This window comes from Gallinula chloropus (genome assembly GCF_964237585.1).
Source record: "Gallinula chloropus genome assembly, chromosome: 2".
In the NCBI taxonomy this organism is placed as follows: Eukaryota; Metazoa; Chordata; class Aves; order Gruiformes; family Rallidae; genus Gallinula; species Gallinula chloropus.
The window spans coordinates 74,648,093-74,675,171 of NC_140086.1; the positions used below are offsets into that span (position 1 = coordinate 74,648,093).

The window sequence follows — 27,079 nt, forward strand, 5'->3', positions numbered from 1 at the left end:
AGTTAAAAATTAAAGGGTCTTCAAAATAGCCTTCATTCCATAATAAATGAGTAATACGTAATACAGGTGCCTGTAATGTGAGTCCTGAACATACCTTTGAGATTGTAAGTTTATTAAAATAATAGGAAACTGCGTATTAATATCCTGGAGTTCTTAGAGGAAACACAGCTATTCTCTGTTCCTATTCTGTTTGGCTGAACAGAATTTAAAGATAATATTTGAAAAACAATAAACACAAAAGTGTTTGGGGTGACCCCACCCTTGAAAGTAAACGCTAATGTGCTTTTCATTTTTTGAGAGGGAATTGTTTCTAGCTCTTTAGTTTATGTATTGCTATGAAAAGGCAATATTATAAGAGATTTCTCTTGTTAACTGAATTGTGCATCTGCAAATGAGAAATTACATGGAGATAATGCCTGGCTACTTGGTATATTATTAAGTAGATGCAACAACTGGTGCATTTGTTTCATATTGATTCATATTTTATATAGAGATTGGTGAAAGATATTTTATATTCTGTAACAAAACTATACCCACTTTTAAAATGTTTACATAATTAGTGTGTGGAAAAAACCTGTTGCACGTGTTACTGTTTTTAATCATCCCCTCTTTCCCTCTTTTCCCTCTCACCTCCAGTTATTCACAGGACACAGCACTGGTTTCACGGCAGAATCTCCAGAGAAGAATCTCACAGGATTATTAAGCAACAAGGGCTTGTAGATGGGTAAGTATTCATGTTGCTTACTATTTATGATCTGATGGTAAGTGTTATAAACAGGACCCCAGCTTCTGCTGTAAGGGCTTACAGATTTGTGAGCATTTTGGAGTAACCTGATTCTTGAGTGGTCCCCTTATAACCTGCCTGGATTTCAGACAGTCAGAGTACGTGTTTGCAGGAGTGGGTTCTAACTATTAATTTGAAAAGTAAAATATTAAGAACACAAACTTTTAATTTTTTTTTCCAGCAGAGGCAGTTGAGTTTTAGAGAGTGTTAGAATTTGAAAATAAGTGATTCCTGTAATCTGCATTGAGGATATATTTTTCAGACAAAGCTGCACCTAACCATTTGCCCACAAGTTTTTAATCAGCTACTTGTGCTCTTTTGCGTGAATTGGAGCAGTTGATAATGATTTCTCACTATTTATATCTGCTCTAGAACAAAAAAATGAAAGTACGTGTTCTAGTGCTCTCTAAAATGTTCGTAGTTGAGATTTAAGTATGTCCTGAGCATCTCTTCTTTCCCTTATTAATATGGAGTTACCATTATTGAAGGGAACTTGTTTAAGTGACGTTCAGCAGTTCTTTATTTGTAGGGTGGGTAGAGCATAGTTGTCTTCCGTTCACTAATCACACTGTGGTCAGTGTGAAGGTAGAAACTTCCCTGTGTTGGCTTCTCAGGAGACAGTCAAGTTCAAACCTTTGGGGTTTCCTGATTCAGAGGCATCTTTGTAAAGAACGAAACACGAGGGAAATAGACATTGCTAGTGCATATGTGCATTCCTCAAGCGGTGTGTGTTCTTACTGGTTAGAGTATTTTGCTGGGCGAAGGGTTTCAGCTTAGGTCAGTCAGAGAAGAAAGGCTGAGAAAGCAAAGGAGCATTGCTGACTTGTTCGGATTCTGGTTCTCTCACACTACTGATCTTTGCAGGCTTGGGCTCATTTTGACTTGCCTTAGGAATCGACTGGCCCACCCTTCTTTGCATTTTCAGAAATGAGTTAGTGCCTTTGAGGCGGTGTTAAATTGTGCCCAGCCAGCTTACTGTGGAGAATCTTCTGGATGAGAGGGGAACAATAGTGACAAGGGACAAGGCTGAGGTACTTAATTCCTTCTTTGCCTCAGTCTTTTAATAGTAAGGCAAGATGTTCCCTGGGTATTCAGCCTTATAAGCCAGAAGACAGTGAGAGAGAGCAGAACAAAGCTCCCATGATCCAGGAGGAAATGGTTAGAGACCTGCTTGGCCAATTAGACATTCACAAGTCTATAGGACCAGATGGGATCCACCCAAGGGTTTTGAGGGAGCTGACAGGCATGTTTGCCAAATGTCTTACCATCATCTACCAGCAGTCCTGGCTGACTGGGGAAGTTCCACTAGACTGGAGGCTGGCAGATGGTGTACCCATTTACAGGAAGGGTCAGAGAGAGGATCCAGGAAACTATTAGCCTGTCAGTCTGACCTCAGTGCCAGGGAAGATCGTGGGAAAGGTCTTCTTGCGTGCTTATCACACAGAACACGCGAGACAACCGGGTGATAAGGCCCAGTCAGTATGGGTTTATGAAAGGCAGGTCCTGCCCAACTAACCAGATTACCTTCGATGATGAGGTGACCCACTTAGAGGATGAGGGAAAGGCAGTGGATGTACCTTGACTTCAGTAAAGTTTCTCACAACATTCTGCTTGAGAAACCGGCTACCGCTGGCCTGCACAGACGCAGCCTCTGCTGTGTTAAAAACTGGTTGGGTGGCCAGGCCCAAAGGGTGGTGGTAAATGGAGCAAAATCCAGCTGGACACTTGTCACAAGTGGTGTCCCCCAGGGCTCAGTCCAGGGTCCAGTCCTGTTCAATATCTTTATCAATGACCTGGGTGAAGGAATCAAATGTTCCCTCAGTAAGTTTGTGGGTGACACTAAACTGGGAGGAAGTGTTGATCTGCCTGAGGGTAGGGAGGCTCTTCAGAGGGATCTGGACAGGCTGGATCAATGAGCTGAGACAAATGGGATAAGATTCAACAAGGCCAAGTGCAGAGTGCTGCACCTGGGACATAACAACCTGTGCAGTGCTACAGGTTTGGGAAAGCGCCTGAAAAGCTGCCTGATGAAGAAGGACCTGGGGGTGTTGGTTGACAGCTGACTGAATATGAGCCAGCAGTGTGCCCAGGTGGCCAGGAAGGCCAATGGCATCAGAAACAGCGTGGCCAGCAGGTCCAGGGAAGTGATTGTGCCCCTGTACTCAGCATTGGAAAGGCTGCACCTTGAGTACTACATTCAGTTTTGGGCCCCTCACTAGAAGAAAGACATTGAGGTGCTGGAGCATGTCCAGAGAAGGACAACCAGAGAAGGCTGGTGAAGGGGCTGGAGAACAAATCTTACAAGGAGCAGTTGAGGGAACTGGGGTTGTTTAGTCTGGAGAAGAGGAGGCTGAGGGGAGACCTTACCACTACCTACAACTACCTGAAAGGAGGTTACAGTGAGGTTAGTGTCAGTCTCTTTGCCCAAGTAACAAGTGATAGAACAAGAGAAAATGGTACCAAGTTGTGCAAGCAGAGGTTTAAATTGGATATTAGAAAAATTTTCTTCACTGAAAGGGTAATGAAGCACTGGAGGGAAGTGGTTGAGTCACCCTGGAGGTATTTAAAATACATGTGGATGTGGTGCTTAGGGATATGGTTTAGTAGGGGACAGATATAGTTGGACTCGATGATCTCAAAGGTCTTTTCCAACCTAGTGATTCTGTGATTCTATGATTCTGTAAGGATTGGTTAGTGTGGCTGGAGCGAGGTCAGTCAGCAGTGGCAAAACAACCATGTTACCTAAGTGTTCTGGGGTCTAAGGATTGTGGTTTTCAGGACAGAAACATCCTGCCTGAATTTTCCAGCTCTTCAACAGCAGAAGGTTTGACCCTGGTGGGGTCAAACCACCACAAAAGTTAGTAGTCTTCTGATGACTCGTGTGAGAGGTTCGGCAGTGTCTATATATGCAGCTGATACTGCTACCATTTGACTGTTTCTGGAAACTGTTGTTGAGGATGCATGTATCTTGATAGTCACTGTTTGTGTGAACAGCCTGTTGCTGGCCAGAGATTGAGTAACGACTTGCAGCATCATTTGTGCTGAGCTTTGCTTTATGCCACCAGCTTATGACTCCGTGCATGAATTGAAATGGCTGGATGAACGATAATTTTAGATATACCTGCATGAACTGCAGTAACCACAGGGCAGGGAAGATCTTTTTCCCTGAGATGGATCCTCATGTGTTAAGTCTTAGGTCCCCTTCCCACACATCTGGTCTTGCTAGGACTAAAAAGGAACGTTCAAAAACCATGCATGGTTTCTGGTGGCAAGACATGCCTGTCTTTGAGTGTCAGACTGCCCCTGGCTATGCTGGTGGTGTTTTTGCGGTATTGGGATTTCTTAGTTGGTTATGAGGGGTGGGAGTCAGCTCTTTTGGGTTCAGAAGACTACAAGCAGTCCTTGCAACTCCGTCTTGGAAAAGCGTGCTCCCGGCTTAGTGGTTAGCAATTAAGAGGGCCTGAGGCCTGCCCCGGCACTGCGCCTGGCCATCTCTCAAATCCACTGTGAGCCGTAAGCCAAAGGTATATCCTTGTTTCCTGTGGCATGGACAGTTTCTGCTTCCTTAGTTCATAAATGTCAACAGGAGGAAACATTTTTTGACTGGATTTTTTTCTCCTAAGTATGTATTTAAACCATCTGTGTTAGGACCCAATGATCTCTCGAGGTCTCTCCCAACCCCTGTGATTCTATGATTCTATGACTTCAGTTTCGTGTGTCAACTTCAATGTGGCAGTTCCATAGCGTGTGATGTTGCTAGCTGTACTCCTGAAGTATATTCTTTTCCAGCGATGCTGAGGGATATAAATCCTGTGACTCTTTCAGAGGAGAAATGAGTGTGTGTTTTCCCCACCATGATGATGTGGATGCTGCTTACCTAAGAAATGTTAAGAAAGCATTGAGATGTTCCTGTGCAATTGCAGCCATCTAACTTAAGTGCAATTTTGCTCCTACTGGATTTCTGTAAACTGGGGCAGGATACTGGAGAGCACAAACAGATTCTCACTTGTTGTTTCCCCAACTACAGAAATCCAGATTTGCTTGGGGGTTAAATGAAAACATTCTCTCTGTAACAGGGCATAACAGCAACTCAAAGTTCAGTGAGAGAGACCCTTAAAAAAAAAAAAGCCTTATACCCACATTCATAGGGGAGGAACTGCTGCATCTGTTTTACACTTCTGGTTTCTTCATCTGTTAGGGTTGCGTAGCCGTGGTATAAAAATTGAAAGCAAATCACCAGTTATGGAATTGCCTGCTAATGCAACTACAGAGGAGTTAGGCAATAGCACACAATGATTTAGTACTTCTGATTATTTATGAAGAAATGGATTTGTGGTATTCACTGTGTACTTAAAAATGTTCTCTCCTAGATTATTTCTTCTCCGGGACAGCCAAAGCAATCCAAAGGCATTTGTACTTACGCTGTGCCATCATCAAAAAATCAAGCATTTTCAAATCTTGCCGGTAAGTGGATAATTTTTGACACTGATCACACACAAAAAAACCAAAATCATAAAGCTCTGTCAACATCTGAAGAGACCTCTTATTAATTATTGATGTAGTTATCGATGTAATTAACATGGATGTTTCCATTAGCAGGCATATTGGCAAGTATTCTTTAGAATTGTTAAATGTCTGATTAAAATTCTATGTTAACGTTGCCTGGAAAACTAGTGTAAGTCATTTCAGTATAGAAGTAATGCACAAAACTTGTTCAACAGCAGCAGCATGTGTCTCCCTGTCACTTAAGCCAACGTAGAATAATTTAGGGAATCTTTAAAAAGTTGTATTCTAGAGGTCATCCAGTAACATTGAGATAAAACAATGTTACACTGAGATGTCAAGACCCTATTAGAATTTTGTTTTGATAAGGAAGAGCATCAGAATTTTAAGATCATGCTGACCTCTTTATTGGTCCAAACCCTCTTCCCATGCTTTGCCTACCAATTTTACAAACAGCTAAATAATATTTTAGGGGCATTTTTGTTTCATTGAATGGAAACTAGTACTGTCTCTGCATCTTTCAATTACTCTACCTACGAGCTTTCACTTTCATAAACATAACATTTCAGGCTGGGTCAGCATGCATCCTGTCTAGTGCTGTGCATGTTTTCATTAAGATCTCTGGGCACTAGGTTGTTTGGGCAATGCCCATCATTGATCTTACATAACACAATTGTAGCCTTCATGTTTTGCCACACCTGCATCTCTTCATATGCAGTCTGACTTGAGAAGGATGTTTTGTTTCCCCAGTGTGAAGATGATGGACAGATATTTTTCAGCCTGGATGATGGGAACACCAAATTCAGTGATCTAATCCAGCTTGTTGAATTCTATCAACTAAACAAAGGAGTCTTGCCCTGCAAACTCAAACACCACTGCATCCGAGTGGCCTTATGACCTCAAATCTGACTCTGACTGAAGACTGGATTTGCTAGAAGAGTAATTGTAAGAGAACGTTGACACTGGGGAATTGGCAGATTTGTAAGTTGGTAAAAATAAATAAAAATATTATGCACCTTGGGACTCTGAAAGGGATGGATTCGACAGGTGCCAACAGACCAAGATTGCTGGTTTGTCTAACACCTAAGAGTGATTGCTGCTGAGTGTCCCAGCATCCCAAAAATGGGGGGAGGGTATGTAAAACCATGAGTAAATTTGAAACAAAACTGGAAACTATCTTGGCTGGGCCACTTAACAGGAACAAGTGTGAAGAGAAATCTTTGAAAAGAACTCTTGCCCTGGAATAATCTTGACAATTAAGACTAGTGTGTTTACTTTTTGTATTGATCACTTTTTTTGCACTCCTACTTTGTTTCGGATATTGTATGCAGCCTATATTAGGAGCTGATGTGGCTTTTAAAATTCATGCAGGAGTTGGGTATTAATCTGCACCCTAAAATGTATGGAATGTTTCAGCCTAAAAGGATCTAGAAGAAAATCAAGTGTGTGTGTGTGTGTGTGTGTATGTGTGTGTGTGTGTATGCGTGTGTGTGTGTCTCAAAACTTCTCTGGAGACCTGAGGTTCAATGATCTGCAGATGTCTTTGAAGAAGCAATGAGGATACAATTCTAAAAGAACATACCACCATATACGTACTCTTAAAACTGTTGACTTGTAGCATTATGGCTGTAGTATGTTGATGGCATATTAGTGGCATCCAGTCATGCAAAGACTGTATTAGATTCTATGCACACATTTTTATTATTGGAGTGGTGGTTTGTTTTTTTTTTTACAGCCTTTTGACTGTTTTCCTGAGGAAACTTACTGTTACTCAATAGAATAGGACTGAATGGCTACACTTGTATTTGAAACCACCATTTTTTGTGAGAAGATTATTCTGCAGGTAGTCTTAGTATGACAAAAAAATAAACAAAAAAATTAAAAAAAAAAGAAAAAACAGTGTTTTTAGCTTTATAGCTCCTTGAATTTTCAGACTGTTTCAAAGAGCTCTTTCCATATGGTAAAGCTACAGCGACACAAAGCTCTCCGGGGGGATAGGGCATAAAAGGAACTGTGCCCCTTCTGCTTTCTGTAGGGCCACAGCAGTTTACATGGTGAGAAAGAACGTACTGGGAAAGGAAGCACATTGGATGGTGAGCTAGCTGTGGTGGGCTGTGTCATCCATCCAGGTGACTGGCGATCCCCGTGTCATACGCGCTGAAGCACACGCCAGTACCTGTGGCAGGCCAGCGTGTGTCCCTCTGGTGCTGGTTTGTCATCAGAACGACTTTATTGTTAATGTTTAAATCAGTTCCTCAATGTTTACACAATAACTCTTTTTCTGATGATAAATCAGCATGAAAGTGGGATGAGACACCCACCTGGATCCTTGAGGTGCGAGCATCAGTTCTTTCAGCGGGGCGGTTGGCGCTGGATCAGTTCCTGAGTGACCCCGCCGGGGCTCCCCGCAGGTCCCCGCGGGGAGAAGTGTTCCAGGGAACCCAGGAACTTGCAGGGCCTGGTGCAGAACGGGGCATTCTTGAGATGGTAAATGATTTACGCAGGCTAGTTCATCCTTACTGATATTTGCCACTGGGTTTGAAATCCTAGCCATCGGAAAGGGTAAAGAAGGACAACCAATCCTACACCTTTAGGTCTTCACGTAGTGTTGAGAATAGCTTAAGACAAACCATAACCTGCCTGAGTCGTCCATATCAGCTTATAACTATGTCAATGGTATAGAAACACTGTATTTTAGTTTACAGAACACATTTAGTATTTTTTTTTCCATTTAATGTCTAGATATTAAAAATGAAGAAACTTGATTTTGTTTTTAGTAGAAGCCTTCTTTTTTTCCTTTTTTTTTTTATTATTAATTGTACATAGTGAAATGAGTGTTCCTGCTTTCTAGACAATGTATTTTAAAACCTTGAAATTCAGCTAACTTAAGTCTGACTTCACTTTGCATGCTTCTATTTGGCCCCTATTAGGAGAAAAACAATACTTGTATTGACTACATTACCAGTTTAATAAGACCATTTATGCTGTAGTTTTAAGTTTTTCTGTTTACATAGCTTAGTGGCAACCATGCATTTTTCCCAGTAGGCAGATAGTATTTGCAGTGTTTCATATTTATAAAAAAAAAAAAACAACAAAAAAGAAAAAAAAACCTTGCATCTTATTTAAATTGAGAATAAAAGTTTGACTATGAATCATGATTTTTGTATGTAGATGGTTGACTTAGTATTTTGTACTTTTCCCAGCTAAAGTGAGCTGTTTTGAGAAAGTGACCACCTTCAAAGTGGCAACAATCTTACTTAAGCAGATCACTGCTTTGTCTTCTTTCTGCTGGAAAACAGTCAGTACCACCTTAGTTTTCCAACAGATTCAGCTGGCTGCCAGCTCAGAATACCAAGGACTGAAGGACATTTGACTCTTATTTTTGTATTTAAATGACATGAATGTAAAGGGGATGCTCAGGGTTGTTTTGGAGCCTGTTGAATTTTTATCTTTTTGCCTGTGATTTTATTTTCTAAATAAATACTTCATGTAGCAATCTTGAATATGTTGAGAAGGAAAATGCCAAACCATTTTGGTAATGAGGTTACTAGTTAAGTTATGTTACGATAGGTGTTAAAGTACAAAAAAACTTTTTATTTGTTAATTAATCTTGAAGAAACACGTGCCTCAGTTTAGATGTTTTGTCTTATCTTTTCTGCACTAAATACCTGACAGTTTGACCAATCAATGCACCTTTCCAGTGGCAAGACTTGCTTATCGTAAATTATATTGTCACAATGCAAGATTTAGTGACTGTAAAATGGAATAAAGTTTAAAGTTTCAGGGAATGCAAAAGGTATTAACTTAAGAGACAAAACCTTTATTCAATATGCTTTGCTTCATACTGTAAATAGCTTTTTGGCTTGTGAACCTAATTGTAATCTTTCAGGTATTTTTGTACAAATAAGGGACTGATATTCTGTTTCTTGTAATTAGAAATAAACGTTAATACAACGCTATTCATTTTATATTGGAATTAATGTCTTCTTTTGGGTATATCTGTACACCAGGTATCTCTTGCCTTAATTCTGGGTTGTTCAGGGCGGGTTACATTAAACAGCCTTTAAGAAGAGTTCAGAAGAAAACAGAATCCCCAAAGTATCTTCATTCGGTCTGTTCTGTCATATGACTCCTGTTAGGATGGACTGTTCTTCCCTTAAAAAATAACTTGTTCACCCCTTTTGTTTCAGAAAAAAAATATTGGGGATATTCTGCTGTGTATGATACTTGCAATGTTCATTTAGGAATGTTGCCAAAATACAGATCGGGAAACATACCACAAGCCTCTTTTGGGTCATAAAACAAAGCTGTAACTCACTGAATATGTCCATTCTGCATAAAACACTTCATTGTCCTGATAGCTCTTGAATCAGCAAACTTTTCAATAGTGCTTTCAAAAAGCTATTATTTACCCCTGTGATCCTTGTGTTTGAGTGGTCCATCAGCATTTGGGTGGAAAAGCGCATCTGGACAAAATATGTTTTTGCTTAAAAAAGCCATTTTTGAGGGAGGAAGATCGGTGGTTCTTCTGGTGAATACAGTAATAGAAGGTTGGAAATGTTTTGCTCTTTTGTTGGACGCAATCCTTTCCATGTTTCTGCTTTCCTGATCCATAGGAGCCATCAACACACATTCCGCTCCAACCCTTAGTCACACTCTGGCTTCTGCATGTTACGTCCTCATGCGAGTTTGCATCGCTCTGGGGCAGGAGTTACATGTTAGCATTATGTAATTCATTCATCATCACATAAAGGCAGAGTACTTACTTTGGGGTTTGATGTTCCCAGAAGTTTTTCTATCTAGAGATGCAACTTAAAATGGTTAAAGAGTTCACTATCCTGCAGGCAGCAACTCGCCATCTCGCTGAGTTGAAAGAAGAGGAGAGCTTGCTTAGAAAAGGTTTGAAAATGCCTGTTTCTTGCTCAGCTAAAGACAGCTGTGGTATCAATGAAACTGGCCCCCTCTTTGATCACTAGAAGTCAAGGACTATAATTGTACACAAGCCTGCAAAAAAACCCCAGGAAAAACAACCTCAGAAGCCTACCTTCACTATTGTGTATATATATGTTGGGAACAGACAAGATGGCATGAAAAAAAGCACAGTAAAAAGGTGTTGGTAAGCGTGCACAACGGCAGGGTGGTATTGTCTGCCTGTTTCTTGCCAGATAACCTGTGATCAGGCCTGGTCAACATGGGTTTACGAAAGGCAGGTCCTGCCCAACTAACCTGATCACCTTCTATGACAAGGTGACCCGCTTAATGGATGAGGGAAAGGCAGTGGATGTACCTTGACTTCAGCAAAGCCCTTGACACAGTTTCTCACAGCATTCTGCTTAAGAAACTGGCTACCACTGGCTTGGACAGGCGCAGCCTCTGCTGGGTAGAAAATTGGCTGGATGGCCAGGCCCAGAGAGTTGTGGTGAATGGAGCTAAATCCAGCTGGAGGCTGGTCACAAATGGTGTTCCCCAGGGCTCAGTCCAGGGTCCAGTCCTGTTCAATATCTTTATCAATAACCTGGGTGAAGGAATCAAATGTTCCCTCAGTAGGTTTGTTGGTGACACTAAACTGGGAGGAAGTGTTGATCTGCCCGAGGGTAGGGAGAGGCTCTTCAGAGGGATCTGGACAGGCTGGATCAATGAGCTGAGACAAATGGGATAAGATTCAACAAGGCCAAGTGCAGAGTGCTGCACCTGGGACATAACAACCCTGTGCAGTGCTACAGGCTTGGGGAAGAGTGGGTAGAAAGCTGCCTGATGAAGAAGGACCTGGGGGTGTTGGTCTCAGCTGACTGAATATAAGCCAGCAGTGTGCCCAGGTGGCCAGGAAGGCCAATAGCATCCTGGCTTATATCAGAAACAGCATGGCCAGCAGGTCCAGGGAAGTGATTGTGCCCCTGTACTCAGCATTGGAAAGGCTGCACCTTGAGTGCTACGTTCAGTTTTGGGCCCCTCACTAGAAGAAAGACATTGAGGTGCTGGAGCATGTCCAGAGAAGGACAACCAGAGAAGGCTGGTGAAGGGGCTGGAGAACAAACCTTACAAGGAGCAGTTGAGGGAACTGGGGTTGTTTAGTCTGGAGAAGAGGAGGCTGAGGGGAGACCTTACCATTGCCTACAATGACCTGAAAAGAGGCCTGTGGAGAGGTGGATGTTGGTTTCTTCACCCAAGTGACAGCTGGTCGGACAAGGGGGAATGGACTCAAGCTGTTCCAGAGCAGGTTCAGATTAGACATTAGGAAAAAGTTCTTCACTGAAAGGGTTTTCCGACATTGGAACAGGATGCCCAGCAAGGCGGTTGAGTCGCTGCCCCAGATGTATTTAGAAGACGGGTAGATGAGGTGCTCAAGGATATGGTTTAGTAGAGGACAGATATGGTTGGATTCGATGATCTCAAAGTTCTTTTCCAACCCGATTCTGTGAAATCTGGCCCCAGACATTAACTGCTGGTACATGTGCTACCAGAACATCACCAGGACAAAATCAGTCTGGGTCAGAAATGGGTATATGGTACAGATTTGAATTAATTGCCTGATGGAAGGTTTGTGCTGCTTTTACATTAGTTGCTCGACAACAGATGGTATAATGAGATCCCACAAGAACCCACCTCACATGAAGTTCACCTGGCAAAACAACTGAAATGCATTTGATGTTGTGAGTAAATTTCTATCAGACTAGCATTTTTACAGCATGTGGCTGCAGCACTTTCATCCTGATACAAAGAACCCTAAAGAGAGCATTATTTTAACAAAAATCACTTCCTCAGTCTGTACCCAGATGAGCCATTTCCCTTCAAGTAAGTCGAACTTTCAATGACTTTGGGTTTATGCTCTTGTTAATTTAGTGATGCTTTAATCTGGTTTGTTAATGTCCAGCTTGTATATTGCTTTGTGTCTCAGGCATTGTTTGTCTAACATCTTGGAAACTTCAGTAGCAGTATCAGCAGATGGAGAAAAGAGAGATCTTCCTTTGAAATATCCACATTGCCTTAATTTGGGCTGCCTCTGTATCCTAAATCTTACATCTTCCTTCCTTAACTTGGAGCACAATTTAATTACTATTTGAAAACCTAATATAACCACAACTATGTCCAAGAGCTATATGATTTTCATTAGATACTGCGATTAGTCACATCTGAGACTTCAAAATAAATTAGTTTGTGTAAGATTCACATTGCAAACTCCTAGCCTGAAGATGTTCTGCTCTAATTGCTCATCATTTCGCACAGATACCAGCAGATGTTTTAGCAAGAAATATTGGTTCATCACAAGACACTGAGCTGTGATTAACAGGGTCGTACCACACTCGCTGGTTACCCAGGTTTGTGGGCTTTGCTATTATCAGGTGTTTTCCATCTGTTGGCTGCAAGATTCTGGTGCCCCAGTGGGAGAACGGGAAGGTGAAATCATAAACACAGCTGCCAGCTCTGAGTCAAAGTACAGCCTGGGTTTATGGGCCGTGAAGATTGGCTCAGATGCAGTCGGAGATATTACTCGTCTAAAAATAGAGCAAAGAAGAGTTAGACTGGGACGGGTGGGGAATGGAGTGGAGAAGAGAATTACTCCTGGTCAGTACTGTCAAAGTGATGGTTTGGGTGTGACTAGGAACACAATGAAGACAGTGGTCTTCAGAGATGTCCCCAGTCCTTTAGGATCAGTTTCCCCTCAGACTTGTGAAGACACTTCTATGTGAAGACTCACATTTTATTTGCCTTTTGAAACACATTCTCCAGAGGTGTGAGTATTGGCATTTTGGGTTGTTAAGCAGAGAAATAGCTATGGGATTGTTCTTTACAACCTGTCCCTTCACAGTCTGTCCAACTGCCATCAAGAGAAAAGGAGGGGAAAAGTATGGTTCTGCCAACAATAGTGAGGACAGTTAAAGCAAATGGCTAAATCCAGTACTGAAAATGTACAATTTCATTATCCCACAAAGAATGCTAGATATATTTTAGTTTGAAATATTTTAATTTAGTTAGACCATTTAAGTGTTTTACTTCATTCATAACACTTCTCTTTCTGTAGGTTCTTCCTCTGCTCTGCGTGACTCTTACAAACTCATAGTTTTCAGATTAGTGTAGTGCTCTCAGAATTGTGTCCAAAGACAAATACTGAGACAAGGCAACCTGTGAGGATTAGAGCTTCTTGAAAATTACCCCACAGCATGGAAGCAAACAAATCAGTAATTAGAGAATAGGTATATGGAAGAATTAATTTGTTTTTTCACTGAAGACTATGTGGGTTTTGAAAACAGCTGGCTAAATGGGGATGGAAATCATCAAAGGTTAAAAAGTTATCCTCAAAATATTTGCAAGAAAGTGCTGTGGAATCATTTGACCTGCTCTAGAAAACAGAGGGATTCAAAAAAGAGAGAGTGCCTGAGAAGGTACTCTCTTGCTCATATGCACATCTTCACAGACAAAATCCTAAAAGCTTCCTTGAAAGGGTAGGGGAGCAGGAACTCCTAGGACAGGAGCAGGAAGGGAGGATTTTGGACGCAGTAGAAATGGAAGAGATACAAGGAAGAGCAAACAGGATGGTCAGAGAAAAAATCAAATATAGTGAAGACAGCTCAGCTGACGTGAAAGCAAAAACTGAGGAGGGAAGTATAATAGACTCACAGAAAACCCCAGGCAGCTGAGCAGAATACAAAGCATGTAATTACTATCTCTTTCAGTACAAAAAAAGACAATACAAAAGTCACATAGCATCACCTGTAATGCACAGGGGCCCAGGAATACCAGAAGTACTTCTTACACTGCTCACGTAAGCCGTAGTGTTCTCTAGCACAACACATAGTGTGTGGTGAAAGGGCTTAAACATTATGATAGAGAAAACTCCGCAGATGGATGTTAACTACGAAAATACCATGTTTTGCTGTGCAAGTCCATGGGCCGTGTCACCAAGTGCCAGTAGCAGTCTTTAGGGGAAAAATCGTTACTTGATAGTCCATGTTTGTGCTCTTTCTTCCCTTTATGTCCACTACTAAGTATTAGATAAGGTATTGGGTTAGAGAGATTTTTTGATCTGATCCAATACATGTCCACATGAGGGCTAGCTCATACAGAAACAACTGGGGACAGCAGTAATAGCTGAGGAGAATTCAACAAAAGCCCATGCTGCGATCAACTGCAGGCTCTGGTCAACTCAGTTAAGGCTGACCTTAGAGAAAAAGCCATGTAAGCATTGAATTTGGTCTCTACCACCCCAGAAGGCAACGTCTCCAGGGTCTGTGACAGCGTTCCCCTCAGCCTGCTGCTGGGACGGTTTGCTGGGTGCACAGGGGCTGCTTGGTTCAGCTGCTACAGCAGAGCTGAGCCCATCAGGGCTCTGAAACTGTACAAGGGTAGTTCCTGGCCTCATTTGGCCCCGAAACAAGGTGAGAAATGACAGGGACTGAGTTGACATTATGTCTCGTCTTTGAAAATGCACACTACACTGGGAACAGGTACTGCTCACTTGCATGTCAGGAACCAGTATTCCAAAAGTTGCACATAAAGGGGTATCTCCAGGCTTTTCCTCCCACTGCATGGGAGCTGAGGACCAGAAAGAGGCATGCAACTGCTGAAATCTGGCATTTTTTTCTCCCCAAAATGTGTGGTGCAACAAGAGGGAGAGGGCTGTGCCAGGATGGTCAGGCTAGGCCCACAGAGGCTGAGTGGCCTGTGAGGCTCTTCCTGGCCATCCACCGTGGCTCAGGCAGGGAGGGAATGGGAAGAGCACATGCTTGCTCTGGTTCTGTCCCAGATCCCACTCCTGAATGTCCTTCCAGCAGCACACATCAAAGATGGCTGGGCACCGGGGCCTGCCATGCAGCCTCTCACCGAGCCAGCAGCTCACCCAGCCCCCCCAGGCAGCTGTTGTCCTGTGAGGAGCTCCAAACCCTTCCAGTGAAAGGACAGCCTCCAACAGAAACCCCAAGGAACCAAAACTTCACAGGCAGGGATAAGGATAATTTCCTTGGATAGCAGAGAGATAGATATAATAATAATAGGACTTTATAGCAAAATATACAAGATTAGTGATACATGATGTAGTTTCTCACTGAGCTGCACAGCTCAGGCCATTCAGCTCAGAGCCATCCTGAAACCAGACCATCCCCAAAACTGCATGTTCTGGAGCTGCTTGCTGCTCCCCCCTACCAGCCACCCTTTTATGCTCAGCATGATGTAATTGGTATGGAATACCCTCTTTGGCTAGTTTGGGTCACCTGTCCTGGCTGTGTCCCCTCCCTTCTCTTTAGCAGGGAAATAGGAACAACTGAAAAATCCTTGATTGCTTGGCAACAACTAGAAACATCTGTGTGTTATCAGCACTGCTCTCATTCTGGTTCCCAAACATAACATTCCATCCACTGTGAGAAAGAAAGTAACTACCTTTAGCTGAAACCAGGACATATAGCCAGGTGGGTGTTGGTTTCTTCTTCCAAGTGACAGGTGATAGGACAAGAGGAAATGGTCTCAAGTTGTGCCAGCTGAGGTTTAAATTGGATATTCGAAAAATTTTCTTCACTGAAAGGGTAATGAAGCACTGGAACAGGCTGCCCAGGGAAGTGGTTGAGTAACCATCCCTGGAGGTATTTAAGACTTGTTGATGTGGTGCTTAGGGACAGGGTTTAGTGGTGGACTTGGCAGAGTTAATGGTTGGACTGGATGATCTTAAAGGTCTTTTCCAACCTAAACAATTCAATACGTCTATGATTTTATGACACATCAGTACAGGCTGGCTGAAATACAGCCTGGACTTTGCCTCATTCCAGAGCTGAAGGAATTCCAGGTTCTGCATGCTGAGAGTTGCAGGAAGGGGGCTCCCCTCTCCTGTCCCCCTAACCCTCGTTCTCCAACACCTTCCTTGGTCAGGCCATGGCAGGCCAGGCTGGCAGAGGGCGGACATGGATAGGCCCCACAATGGAGCCTGAGTGGGTGAGATCTCACAGTTCTGTGTTAAATATGCAAGGTTATTGCTTTATGGTGGCAACTGAGCAGGGCCACACTGTGGGCTTTGTCACCTGCGAAAGAGCAGTAAAACAGCTCTAAGTGAAAGCCACCTGTGGAGTACCCCACCTCCTGTGGGGTACTTGCTGCCAATGGTGCCACTGGCTAATGGCTGGCAGTACGGTCTGGGGGCAAGGCCAGCGACAAAGGCGGTGAGGTGCCCATCCCCTCCTGTCCCGTCCCAACCCATGCCACAGGGAGCATGCCTCTGGTTTGTGAGCATGAGGATTTCACATCTCAGCAGTGACAAGTGCAACCAGGGCAGCAGGAGCAGCTGCCAGCCAGGCTCCTGTGGAGTCTGGCTTTGGTGTGCCCTTAATTGTCCCACTTGTTTTCTAGGTTGGCTTGCCAGACATCTCAGGTGTGTAGATATTTTCAGCAACGTAATTCCCTGGCTTTGGTTCAGCAGAGGCAGGATCTGCTAGAGTGTTGGCTCTCTCAATTCCATGTCTCATTGACACACAGTGTATTTTCACTGGAGGCTCTGTAAGTAAGTGAAAAGTCCCATGTCCCTCCCATCCTAACGCTTGTGAAGTGCCGCTGAATGAATTCACAAGTTGCCTTTTTTTCCCTTGTTGAGAAAGAATGACTGATAAAGCTAATGCTACACAGGGTTAATGATTAATGAAAAACTGCAGGACAGGCGCAGTAGCAATGAAGACCAAACAGTTACTGGAAAAGACCTAGAAATTTCTTGAGATTAAAATTCCTTAGCTTCTTCTGATGACCTCTTCTTCACAGGACAGCAGAGTATAAGGGAACTACAGCAAATACCTGTTTTCAGAGTACCTGGAAAAGAAGTGAAATCACCAAACAGTAAGTATAAACTCACTAATGTCTGAAAGCGAAGTTACCTCTGTACTTTCACCAAATGCTCTAATCCAGCAAGTCCACATAATTTGTTAAGTATTAAGCTAGTGAACATTTAGAAATGCAGCATAATATGTTAAAAGTATTTCTATTCTGATTTACATGTGCCTAACCTACATTTGTTGGAATAGTTCAGAGTTCAACAAATTTTGGTTTTACTTATTAGTATTTTGAAGTAAAAACTTTGCAAAGTGAGTCTATTCCTAAGGACTTCTAAAAAACTGACTTGAGGTAAAGCAAAGTAGTCTGAAGGGATGGCCATACCTCTGAATGATGGTAGACTGGACAATCTAGGAGCTGAATCCCTGCTGACAAGAGAAGTTATTAACCTTTTCAAATTTGGTCAGAATAAAAGTTCTTCTTTGTTTGAAAATTCAGTTCTGCAGTTCCTGAAGCTTAGTTTCATTGTAAATGCATTGGGTTTGTCCTCTTGTGGAGGTCCTGTGTATGGCATAGGAACTGGAGCGATGCCTTGTACAATTTTATGTGTGGCCAAATGTAGGACAGCAAAAATGATTTCAACAGCAGTAGGGTTCAGGGAGAAAAAAACATGATGATATTGGAACGGCTGTTCATAGAGATAGACATGTAAAAGGAAAGGGGAATAAAATGACGATTTTTTTTTACCATTTACCATTTATGTTACATAATTTATGACAATGGTAAATAAAAGGAAAAGAAAGAATATACCCTAATGAAAGTGTGATGAGGAACAAGTTTCCAATATAACTGTGATGCCTGCTGAAAGGTTTTCTCAGGAGAGTGACACTTGAGGGAAGAGCATCCTCTAAGCCTGACATTCAAAGTGTGCATCTCCCACCAGTGACGAAGACTAAAGGCAAAATGAGGAAACTGGAATGTCTGTTTCAAGAATAAGGGGTTTACTGGGACCAAGGATACGGACTTAATTACGGAGCTATGTCCTTTCTGCACATAGAACGGGGTAAAACTGTTACTGTGAACTGGGTAGAGTGAAATAGCAGGATGGGAATAAAGGGAAGCTTCATCTGTTTATCTGCTAAGGTGGTAATATAAAAGCTCTGCTAACACAGGTGTTGCTGAAACCTCTCATGTTTGGGATTAAGGAGGTGGAACAGGAGAGTTTTTGAAAGTAGCTGCAAGCTGGCACATTAATCTTGTGAAAGTGCAGAAAACCTGATTTGTATTTTGCATACCCTCTTTGCCACTCGTTTGGCTTCTGTTGAACCTCTGTTTCATGGGAAGTGTGCAGAGCCAAGACAAGCAGGTGAGAAGATGGGTAATGGTGTCTGAGATGGTGAGTTGTTACACTATATTGGAAAGAAAATTGCTAAAGTTGTGTCCTGGGTTCAGCTAGGAGAGACTTAATTGTCTTCCCAGCAGCCGGTGGTATGCTGCATTTGGGAGTCAGGATGAGAGCTGGCAGCTCCAGCACTCGAGGTTTTGGGGATGGTCCAGCTTCAGGACAGCTCTGAGATGTACAGCCTGAGCAGTTTGGTGAGAAACTGCATCATGTATCACCAGTTTCATGTATTTTGCTATAAAGTCCTTTTATTGTTATCTCTCCCTCTATCCGCTGTCCCAGTAAACTATCCTTAGACCAACCTGTGAGGTTTGCCTTTGCTCTTCTTTTCTCCTTCCTCCATCTCTCCCTTCCCAGAAAGAGCAGATGTGTGATGCTCAGCTGCTGTTTGGGGCAGAACCACAACAAGTTGTCAGAGAGCGTCTTTTGACAGTTGATACTCAACCTTGGGAAATATCCCTGTTGCTTCAGTCTTTGTCTTTAATATATGTTTCTTACTCTGTTCCTTCCATTCTACACCAAAAGTCCCTGCTGCAGTCTTCTGAGGCACTAAAAATAGTATTTTCTTCAATCACAGATAACATATTGTATAATCAGCAAAGATGTATGGCCAACAGTAATTCATAATATCATCATTTCTAAGTGAAAAAAAAATATTAGTCTAAGCTATAGAACAATTCAGCTTACTTCCAGCCTGTCTTAGTCTCAATCCTGTTATTCAGCTCAACTAAGTCTGTTGCACCTGCATGCACACAGGCCTCCAGTGTTCCTCCTGTCAGCGTCTCCCCACATAACCGATGTTCATGCTGGCTGCACATTTTATCTCCTGGCAAAGGTGTCCGTCTTTCCCATAGAAAATGTTTTGAATGCAACAACTGCTTTGTTGCACATTTTCCACCTTCTTTCTTGACCCTTTGCAGATTGTATCTCCATCTATTCCCAAACAAATAAATAAATAATCAGGAGAAGACATCTTGCAGTAAATAGTCAGTATCTGAAAGGTAAATTGGGACTTTAATATCAGTATCTTTGTCAGGGGGATGTGACTCCAGTAGCATATGACCTATCAAACAGTCTCTACAGAGGAAGTATCTCCCTGTCTGTTGTGTACAGCCTATCTTTACAAGTCTGGTTAGGAAACAAAAAGATTCTGAAGGTTTTGAAGCAGTTGGAACAAAGATAAAGTGGAAAAGTTTCAGTCCCTGAAAGACATGTAGGAGAGAGGATGTGGGGCTCTTCTGTTCTTAGCACTGGAGGCAACTGAAGCCATAGTAGCAGTAACTCTGCATGGAATATGTATAACCCTAAGTGAGAGCTGCTACTAGCATTTCAGAGTTTCAAGCCAGATGTACCAAACTTGGGGTTGTGACATTCTTTATGCTTCAGAAAATTCTTTTTCTGATGTATCAATTACCATCATTGTGTTTAGTTGTGGTGAAGTGCATATTGTTGGGGGCTGGAAATGGTAGGGAAAGAAAATTTAGTTCCTTCTCAGTAGGGCATGTAGGAGTGGTGGTTGAGACCAGGTAGATGAGATGTGTGAAAATGGGGCAGGAGTTATAGGGTCACGTTTGGGAATACAAGCATGTTTGAGCATAAAAGAACCATGTTAAGATCATGGGTTTTGTGGACAGAAAGGTGTGTGCCTATGTACTGTGTGATGCATAAAAGGACCAGAAGGTGCTTGTCTGTTTAGCAGGATATGGTCACCTTGAACATGGATTCAACAGATGAGCCATGTCTGAAGTAGACTTGTCTGGGAAGATGTACTTAAGTCCCAGGTGGCTGAACCCAAAATCATCACGTCCCATTTGAATGGAGTTTCCAGATGGAAAAGAAAGAGATGTCAATAGAAACCAAGGTTGTGGGTTCCAAACACATCCATCTTGGGAGACAAAATCTATGCCACTGCCTCTGCCAGTCAGTGTACTGAAGCAAATCAAGTAGACTGGGAGTTTGCTGAATGTTTGGTTCCTTTGTGTGATACTTCACTCTTAGTGGATTTTACATCTGTCTTCAACATCTGTTGTAAATGCCTGTGCATTTGCATTGTACAGACAGCTGAACTAATTGATATTTACAGTGCAACATTTTCATCTTCAATATGAAGGTTTATGAAGGCTTTCTTCAGTGTCTAAAATGTGCATTTCTAACAAAACTGATGTCCCACTGGCTTGCAGTGCTGTCTTTTTGAAATAGCATTTTCACATTACCCGTTAAGGAAATCGGTGTGCATCAAACTTTCCTCCAAGCAGATCTACTGTCTGATTGCTAGGGTAACGTCAAGCACTGGTGTTAGCAATACTGTCATGTAACTTGGAGTTCAAGGGATACAGGAGCATCTTGAAATGCATAGAAGGATGCTAGAAAATGGAAGGCAATAATCTCTTCATGTTTGGTGCACAAGATGTAAAGGCTAAGAGCAATGAAAAAGAGATGCTGGGGGGGAAAAATGCACTGGAGTGTATTGTTTCAGAAGGCTATAAATTCAATATCAGTGCAATACTACTGTTAATATATCACCTTCCTGTACTTTGCCCCCATTGTGCTGTTAAAAAATTGTTTCATTTAAATGCAAAACCCTTTAGGTTTTATTTCCTCTGGTGCATGGCAGTGCAGGCACAGTTAAGGTGAAACAACGGGAAGCTTCATTACTGTGGCTACTTGGGTACAAAAAGCGCGATGGGAAACCACAGAATTCCTGCGTATGGTGCTTTCTGCTTTTCCACTTCTGAAGCAAACTGAAGTCAGAGAATTAGAAACAATCCAGCTACTTGTAGGACCATGTATATGAATTTCGAGGGGCATGTACATTTCCATTTCCATTGGGCGGGCTGGGGGCTGCTGAAATGCCAGCCATGCTGGGGAGATGACTGTCTGGCACCTTTTCCATCTCAGAGAGTACCCTAAAGGAAGTGGTCTTCCAGGGAAGCACATATTGTCCCTTTCTGTGCTGTTCCTTTAAAGGGAGGGAGAGAGAATGAATGCAAAGGATTTAGGAGGAGGTGGCATTTCTTTCATGGCGTCCTGTGGGTGCATTATCTTGCAGAGACCTTTTTCTTTGTATCTCATTCTGATTAGCACATTTCTTTGTGCAGTTTTAAAATGCTTGGACAGTTTTCCCTGAAGAAATACATGTGCCTTCCAGCAGTTTTAAATTGCTCTTGGTATGTTTGATATCCTTACACATCTGCAAACCCATCAGAATCTTGCTGAGTTCTTGACTGCAATGCTTCCTGTGGTAATTATATTTTCTGCAATTTTAACCACACATCATGTGAAAAAGTGTTTCCTTCTGTCTGTTTTTAATCTGCTATCTTTTAATTTCACTGAGTAGTCCCTCTCGGGTCTTTGAAATTTGAAAAACAGAAAGAAGTTCTTTATCTTCTCCCTTTACTCTTTCTTTGCCTTATCCTTTCCTTGGCTTCCCTCGTGTTCTGTTTCCAAAACTAACCAGGCCCCCTCATTTGAATCTTCCCCAGAGGAGGCTGTAAGTACCTTTGAAGAGAAATCTTCTCTTAAACTCTAGGAGGGCAGTGAATTCTTTTTGAAAGTGAGAATCAGAGAGAATATTGAATATTTCGGAACTGTTCCAACAATTGTTCAAAAGTCACTAATATTTGTGATATAATTCACCAACTTGTTCCTACTGGATGCAAGCTTCTTGCTATTCTTGATCATGTTGCTTATTAAACAGACTTTCATTCAGCAGTGCCACCAAGGCTGCTTGGACCAAATCCCACTAGTTTGACCCTTCAGATTTTTGGCAGCTTAATTCCACCCTCTCTCTGTATGTCATGTGACTTCAGAATTAACAGTACTGAGCTTCCCGAGACCCTGCGCTGACTGCGCAACACTGACGTTCCTCGCTCTCCTCCCCGGGTCCTGTGGCCGCATCTTTAATAGGAACAAAAAAATAGGGGTGGGATGATGTCCTTTCACTGCAAGGACATCATTTCGTGTGATATGCTTCCTAACAAATATAAAAGCCCCCATGTAATGTGGATTTCCTGTGTTTTAGGTAGCTGGAGTAGAGGAGTCTACTGGACCTAGCAGATGGAGATGGGACACAGGAAGATGTAGTGATGGCTAGGGACAGGTCTGAGAGGGGAGATAGTGATCAAGCCTGCACCAGGGCAAAAGATACACTAACATCTGGGAGCACATGTGGGAAAGAAAGAGGAGTATTGTGTGTATCATTTGCTCATGGCGACTGACACCTTCTCAGGCCAGTCCATAAGATGATAATGTTTTCTGCCCAAGCATAAAAGACCAGCTAATTTTAGAGAATTTACATGGGAAGTGGAAACACCCAGGGAACAAAAGAATGACTCTTCGGAAAGAAAGAAAGAAAGAAAGAAATGATGGCTATAGATCATCTTTTAGAAACATCTATCATGAAAGGTAGAAAAAAGGAAGTTGTTAACAATTTTTTTAGTATTAAATATCAAAACATTAATAACTGAAAGCATCCTATTGATGATCTAAATCTGTGGTGGAAAAGCCCTCGTATCAGTAGGGTACCAAAATGATGTTTACATAAAGTTTAATGTTACAATGTAGATGCAGAGGAAGAGTTTGATTGTAGAGAAGTAGCTTGGAAATCTCTGTATGACTATATTTAATGCTGTGTAGCATGAAGGAACAATGATAAAGTGGGGTATACAGTCAAATTTCATTACAAATGTAGATGCAGAATTATTATTGTCAGAAATGCAAGTTCTGAATTATTTTTTTTTTGCTTTTGTTCACCTTAATTAAACAATTCCACTGATTAATTGAAACTCACCAACTAACTAATGGGAAACATTTGGAAATCTTTTTAAACAATAACAGCATAAGCATAGCTTTATGGAATGTGGATACTCCAACAGAAAACATTTCACACCCTAACTAGAGTGCAATTACCTGCACCCCTGGGCAGCCACCAGCTAGCAGCAGGGCGCTGCTGCAGTCCTGAATGGTTTCTCCTCTGGCTATGTGGCCTGAGTCAGCAGAAAAACTCCAGTCAGCTCCAAGTGGATGGGCACGTTCCCCATACTCCCATGGTTTTTCCTCCTTCCTGTTTTTTTAGCATTTCGATCATTTTTCTTCTGGCACAATCTTCTGTTTCTTCAGTATTCTTTTTCCTCCAAGGAAATTTATATTTAATGCTGGCATCTGTCCCCAGAATCCTTCTTTTTTGTCGCGTCCTAGAATTTATTTAATTATTTAGTGACACCTTCCTCTCCGTGTTTGTGGAGGATAACGACACACCACTGTGCAGCCTTCACCCAGGTGGGTGTGTAAGCACATTGCTCATGTATGTTACGCTCCTGTTAGTTAGAGCACCTTTCCAGGCTCTCAGAAGTCCTTTATTTGCTGGCTGTTAACGTGACAGGTGCCTCACGCTCTCTCTCTTGTTTTCTCTTGCTTTACACATGCCAGAATCTCTTTTCTTGTCGCTGCTGGCTGGGACGACAACGTGTCCCCTCATGTACCTGCCAGCTTTTAGGTGGGCCCATCTAGTGCCATTGTCTTTAGCTACCCGGAGACCTGGAGGTACATAGGTGTCGGCACTTGGGTCTTGTGGGACTGCAGCTCTGGGGCCTGCCACACGTGCTGGGATAAGGTGCCTTATTGTGCTGGGCTACTAAAAATAGCTTTTATTGTGATGAAAAGTTTAATTTAAGAAAAATAACCCCCCAGAGCTTATAAATAAACCAGTATGTTCCGTGCCAATGGAAGATAAATCATGCAAAGCATTTAGAATACGTTCCTCTGATTATATGCAAGTGCAAAGGTTCTCTGCAGCTGATTATAAGGCTGATCTCAACAATATCTGCCCACGACACACATCTTTTGTGTGAAGCCATGCCCTGGGCTGTCCTCTTTTCCAAGGTTATTGATACATACTGTGCACCCTAATGAGCATGCTCCTGGCTTTGGGTGATTTTCTTTCTAGCAGTATCCAAGAATCTGAGATAGAAAAATATTTTTTGCCTATTTAATCTTCCTTTAAAAAAACCAAACAACCCACAACAACCTTTTTAGCATTACAGAAATTTGTTGCCATGTTGAATGTTGCTCTGTTCAGCCTAGTAATTAGTTAACTGTACACCAGTCCTGAAATGACTTCAAGACTGAATGGTGAACAACTAATTTGCTACTACTGTGGCTACCTCACACCTTTTCTTTCAAGGTTAAAAATAAATTTGAATTAAAAAAAATCTCAGTCTTTTTTCCTACAACTTTTTCTTTGTTTTGGAGGTTCCTCTGGGCAACATTTTCCTAAATTTGCAAGAGCAGATTTCTTATCCTTTTTAACATATATATGTATATATCTTAAAAATACCTTGTGTCCTTTTGCAGCAACAATTTTGGCATAACACCTTTTTATGAGTAGTCATTTTAAGAACACATACATTTGGGCAAGAATGATAGCTAGCAGAAGGAGTTAGGCATTAACAGTGGAATGGAAAGCACTGTTACTAATCTCACACAACAAAAAAATTTAAAGTGGATAAATTTGTGTAAAGAAGGGAGATTGCTATTTTGAAGCCTTGAACACTATGACATCATATGATTACATTATTAAATTACAAAAAGTATACATACCTGACCATGCCATCAGGTATTGATTTGGCATCATTTTGCAGTTTATATTGCTCAGCACTACAGTGAATCCAGTAGTTGTTTTCAGAAGAGGCCTGGTCTTTTGAAAATATACAGTTCCTACAGACTGCAGGCAGTTCCATTAACATCAGAAGCCTCTGTGAAGATGCTTTGAAATTACTAAGATGATGCATCAAAATTTTTTGTATCCAAAGCAGCATAAACATCTTTTTGCTCAAGAAAAGTATCTGTAAAAGGAAACTGGAGGGAAAACACAACAAACGCAAACCTGGCAGCATCATTCGTTTATTTGAAAAGCATCAGGAATGGTCTCTATTCACCCCAACAGGAAATGGTATGAATATAAATGGCTTATTCAATAGGTATTTAACAGGACACACACACACATAAATATATATAAAAATATGAAACAGGTAGTACCAAATGATGGAGCATAAGCTGAGCTGTGAGTACAGGAAGTTGTAATTTCTGCATTTTTCTCTGCTTCACTGCACAGTGCTTCTACACTCTCAGTTCAGTCCCAGTCCCAATATTCAGAACATTTATCTTGGAAAAAAAAATTAAACTAAATGTAGATGCCCGATGAGGATGTGAATGCAGCTCCATTGTAAGAAAACCCACAGCTCCTCCTATCTCTATTCCGAATTCAACAGGCGGAGACATAGCAAAAGTTTTGAGTCTTAACACATGTTCTGGATGCCTTACTCCCCATTCTTCTTCCACATGCTAGTTGAGGATGCTTCTGGTCACCTTGCCATCACAGTTTTACAGCTTGTCTTCCTGGGTAGCAGCAATAGCAGCCAGCAGAGCTGTAAGTTGCAGAGCTGAAGAGAAATGTATTGTCTTGAGGATCCAGAAATGCTGTTGGGCTTTTTGTGACAGCTTGCTATCTGGTAGAAACCAACTGGGATTTGTAGGTGTCCTTTGAATATACAACACTATTTCTCATGCTTTTTCAGTGAATAGGATGTGTCTTCCTTTATAGGGAGGGCATGTAATTCATCCCTTGTTTAACACCGCATTATTTTCTTCTCTTAGCTATGTTGCAGGCTTGGAGGATGCTCGATGGGCATTCTATTTGCAGTTGAAGAATCTTGAGTTAAGCTTTATTTTTTTTAATGTAGTAGATTAGTTAAGCTAATTACTTTTACTTGAAGACTGAATTTACATAACATGTGGACTACTGACCTGGGACATATGAGTTTATTATTGTGCAAGATACAGTAAATAAGGCATAATTTTGATGAAAGGTTAGTGTGGTTTTATATGCTGAACACACATACTGAGAACCAAAAATTATCAACCAGTCTAAAATAATGACTGCTTGTAAATCATTCACATGGCAGAGCAATTTTTATTAATTTTTGCTCCAGTGGGCAAAAGCAATAGCTTGGTGTCTTGTTGAAAGAGGGAAACCAAAAATGTTATCCCCTACAATTCATTGGATGCTATAGACAGGTAAGGTATTTTTCTCTGCTATTCATTGCGATGTATGTAAGGTAAAATGTGGTAGTGATTCTCCTTCCTTCAGCATACTTTTCCCCTATTCTGTATTCTCTGAGCACAAAAGCAGTGTGAAAAATTACATTTCTGAGCCACTGCCTGCTGACAAATTTAGCCTGGTGGTAGAGGTAGAAGAGATGTCTCTTAATACCATGCAAATGAAGATTGCTCCTAAACAAAAGCGTTCCTTTTTTAGAGAGTGTGAAGAAGAAACAGAAATCTCTGATTTCCCAAGAGTTTCCTGGACTACCTTCCAGAGAACTATGCAGAATGTCAAACTGCTGTAAAGCCAGGTGGCTTCTGGACTGGTAGCATCCAACCTCAGGACACAGAGGTTCAAAATCTTTGCCTCTGACAAGAGACAAACTCTGCCAGAGTGTGGGTGGGAACGTGCTGCCACTTTAAACCTGGTTTTAATGATTTAGGCCATTTGGATTCCAAACGGAGTTGGAGCCAGATTTTGTAACACAGAAAAATAAGCTGGAAGAAAACAACCCTTCCTAGCAAATTATTTTATGGAAGCTGCCCCTGAG

General features: G+C 41.8%; 1 protein-coding gene across 2 annotated transcripts in view; it reads left to right on the forward strand.

Moving 5' to 3' along the window:
• GRB10 (growth factor receptor bound protein 10) overlaps nt 1-6,212 on the forward strand; it is a 109,945-nt gene extending 103,733 nt beyond the window's left edge. For both annotated transcript variants that reach the window (XM_084279932.1, XM_084279933.1), the window contains 3 exons: nt 637-724; nt 5,155-5,248; nt 6,038-6,212. In XM_084279932.1, the coding sequence (XP_084136058.1) occupies nt 637-724; nt 5,155-5,248; nt 6,038-6,184 (329 nt within the window). In that variant the 3' untranslated portion in view covers nt 6,185-6,212. The remainder of the gene's footprint in view (nt 1-636; nt 725-5,154; nt 5,249-6,037) is intronic.
• The last annotated feature ends 20,867 nt before the right edge of the window (nt 6,213-27,079 follow it).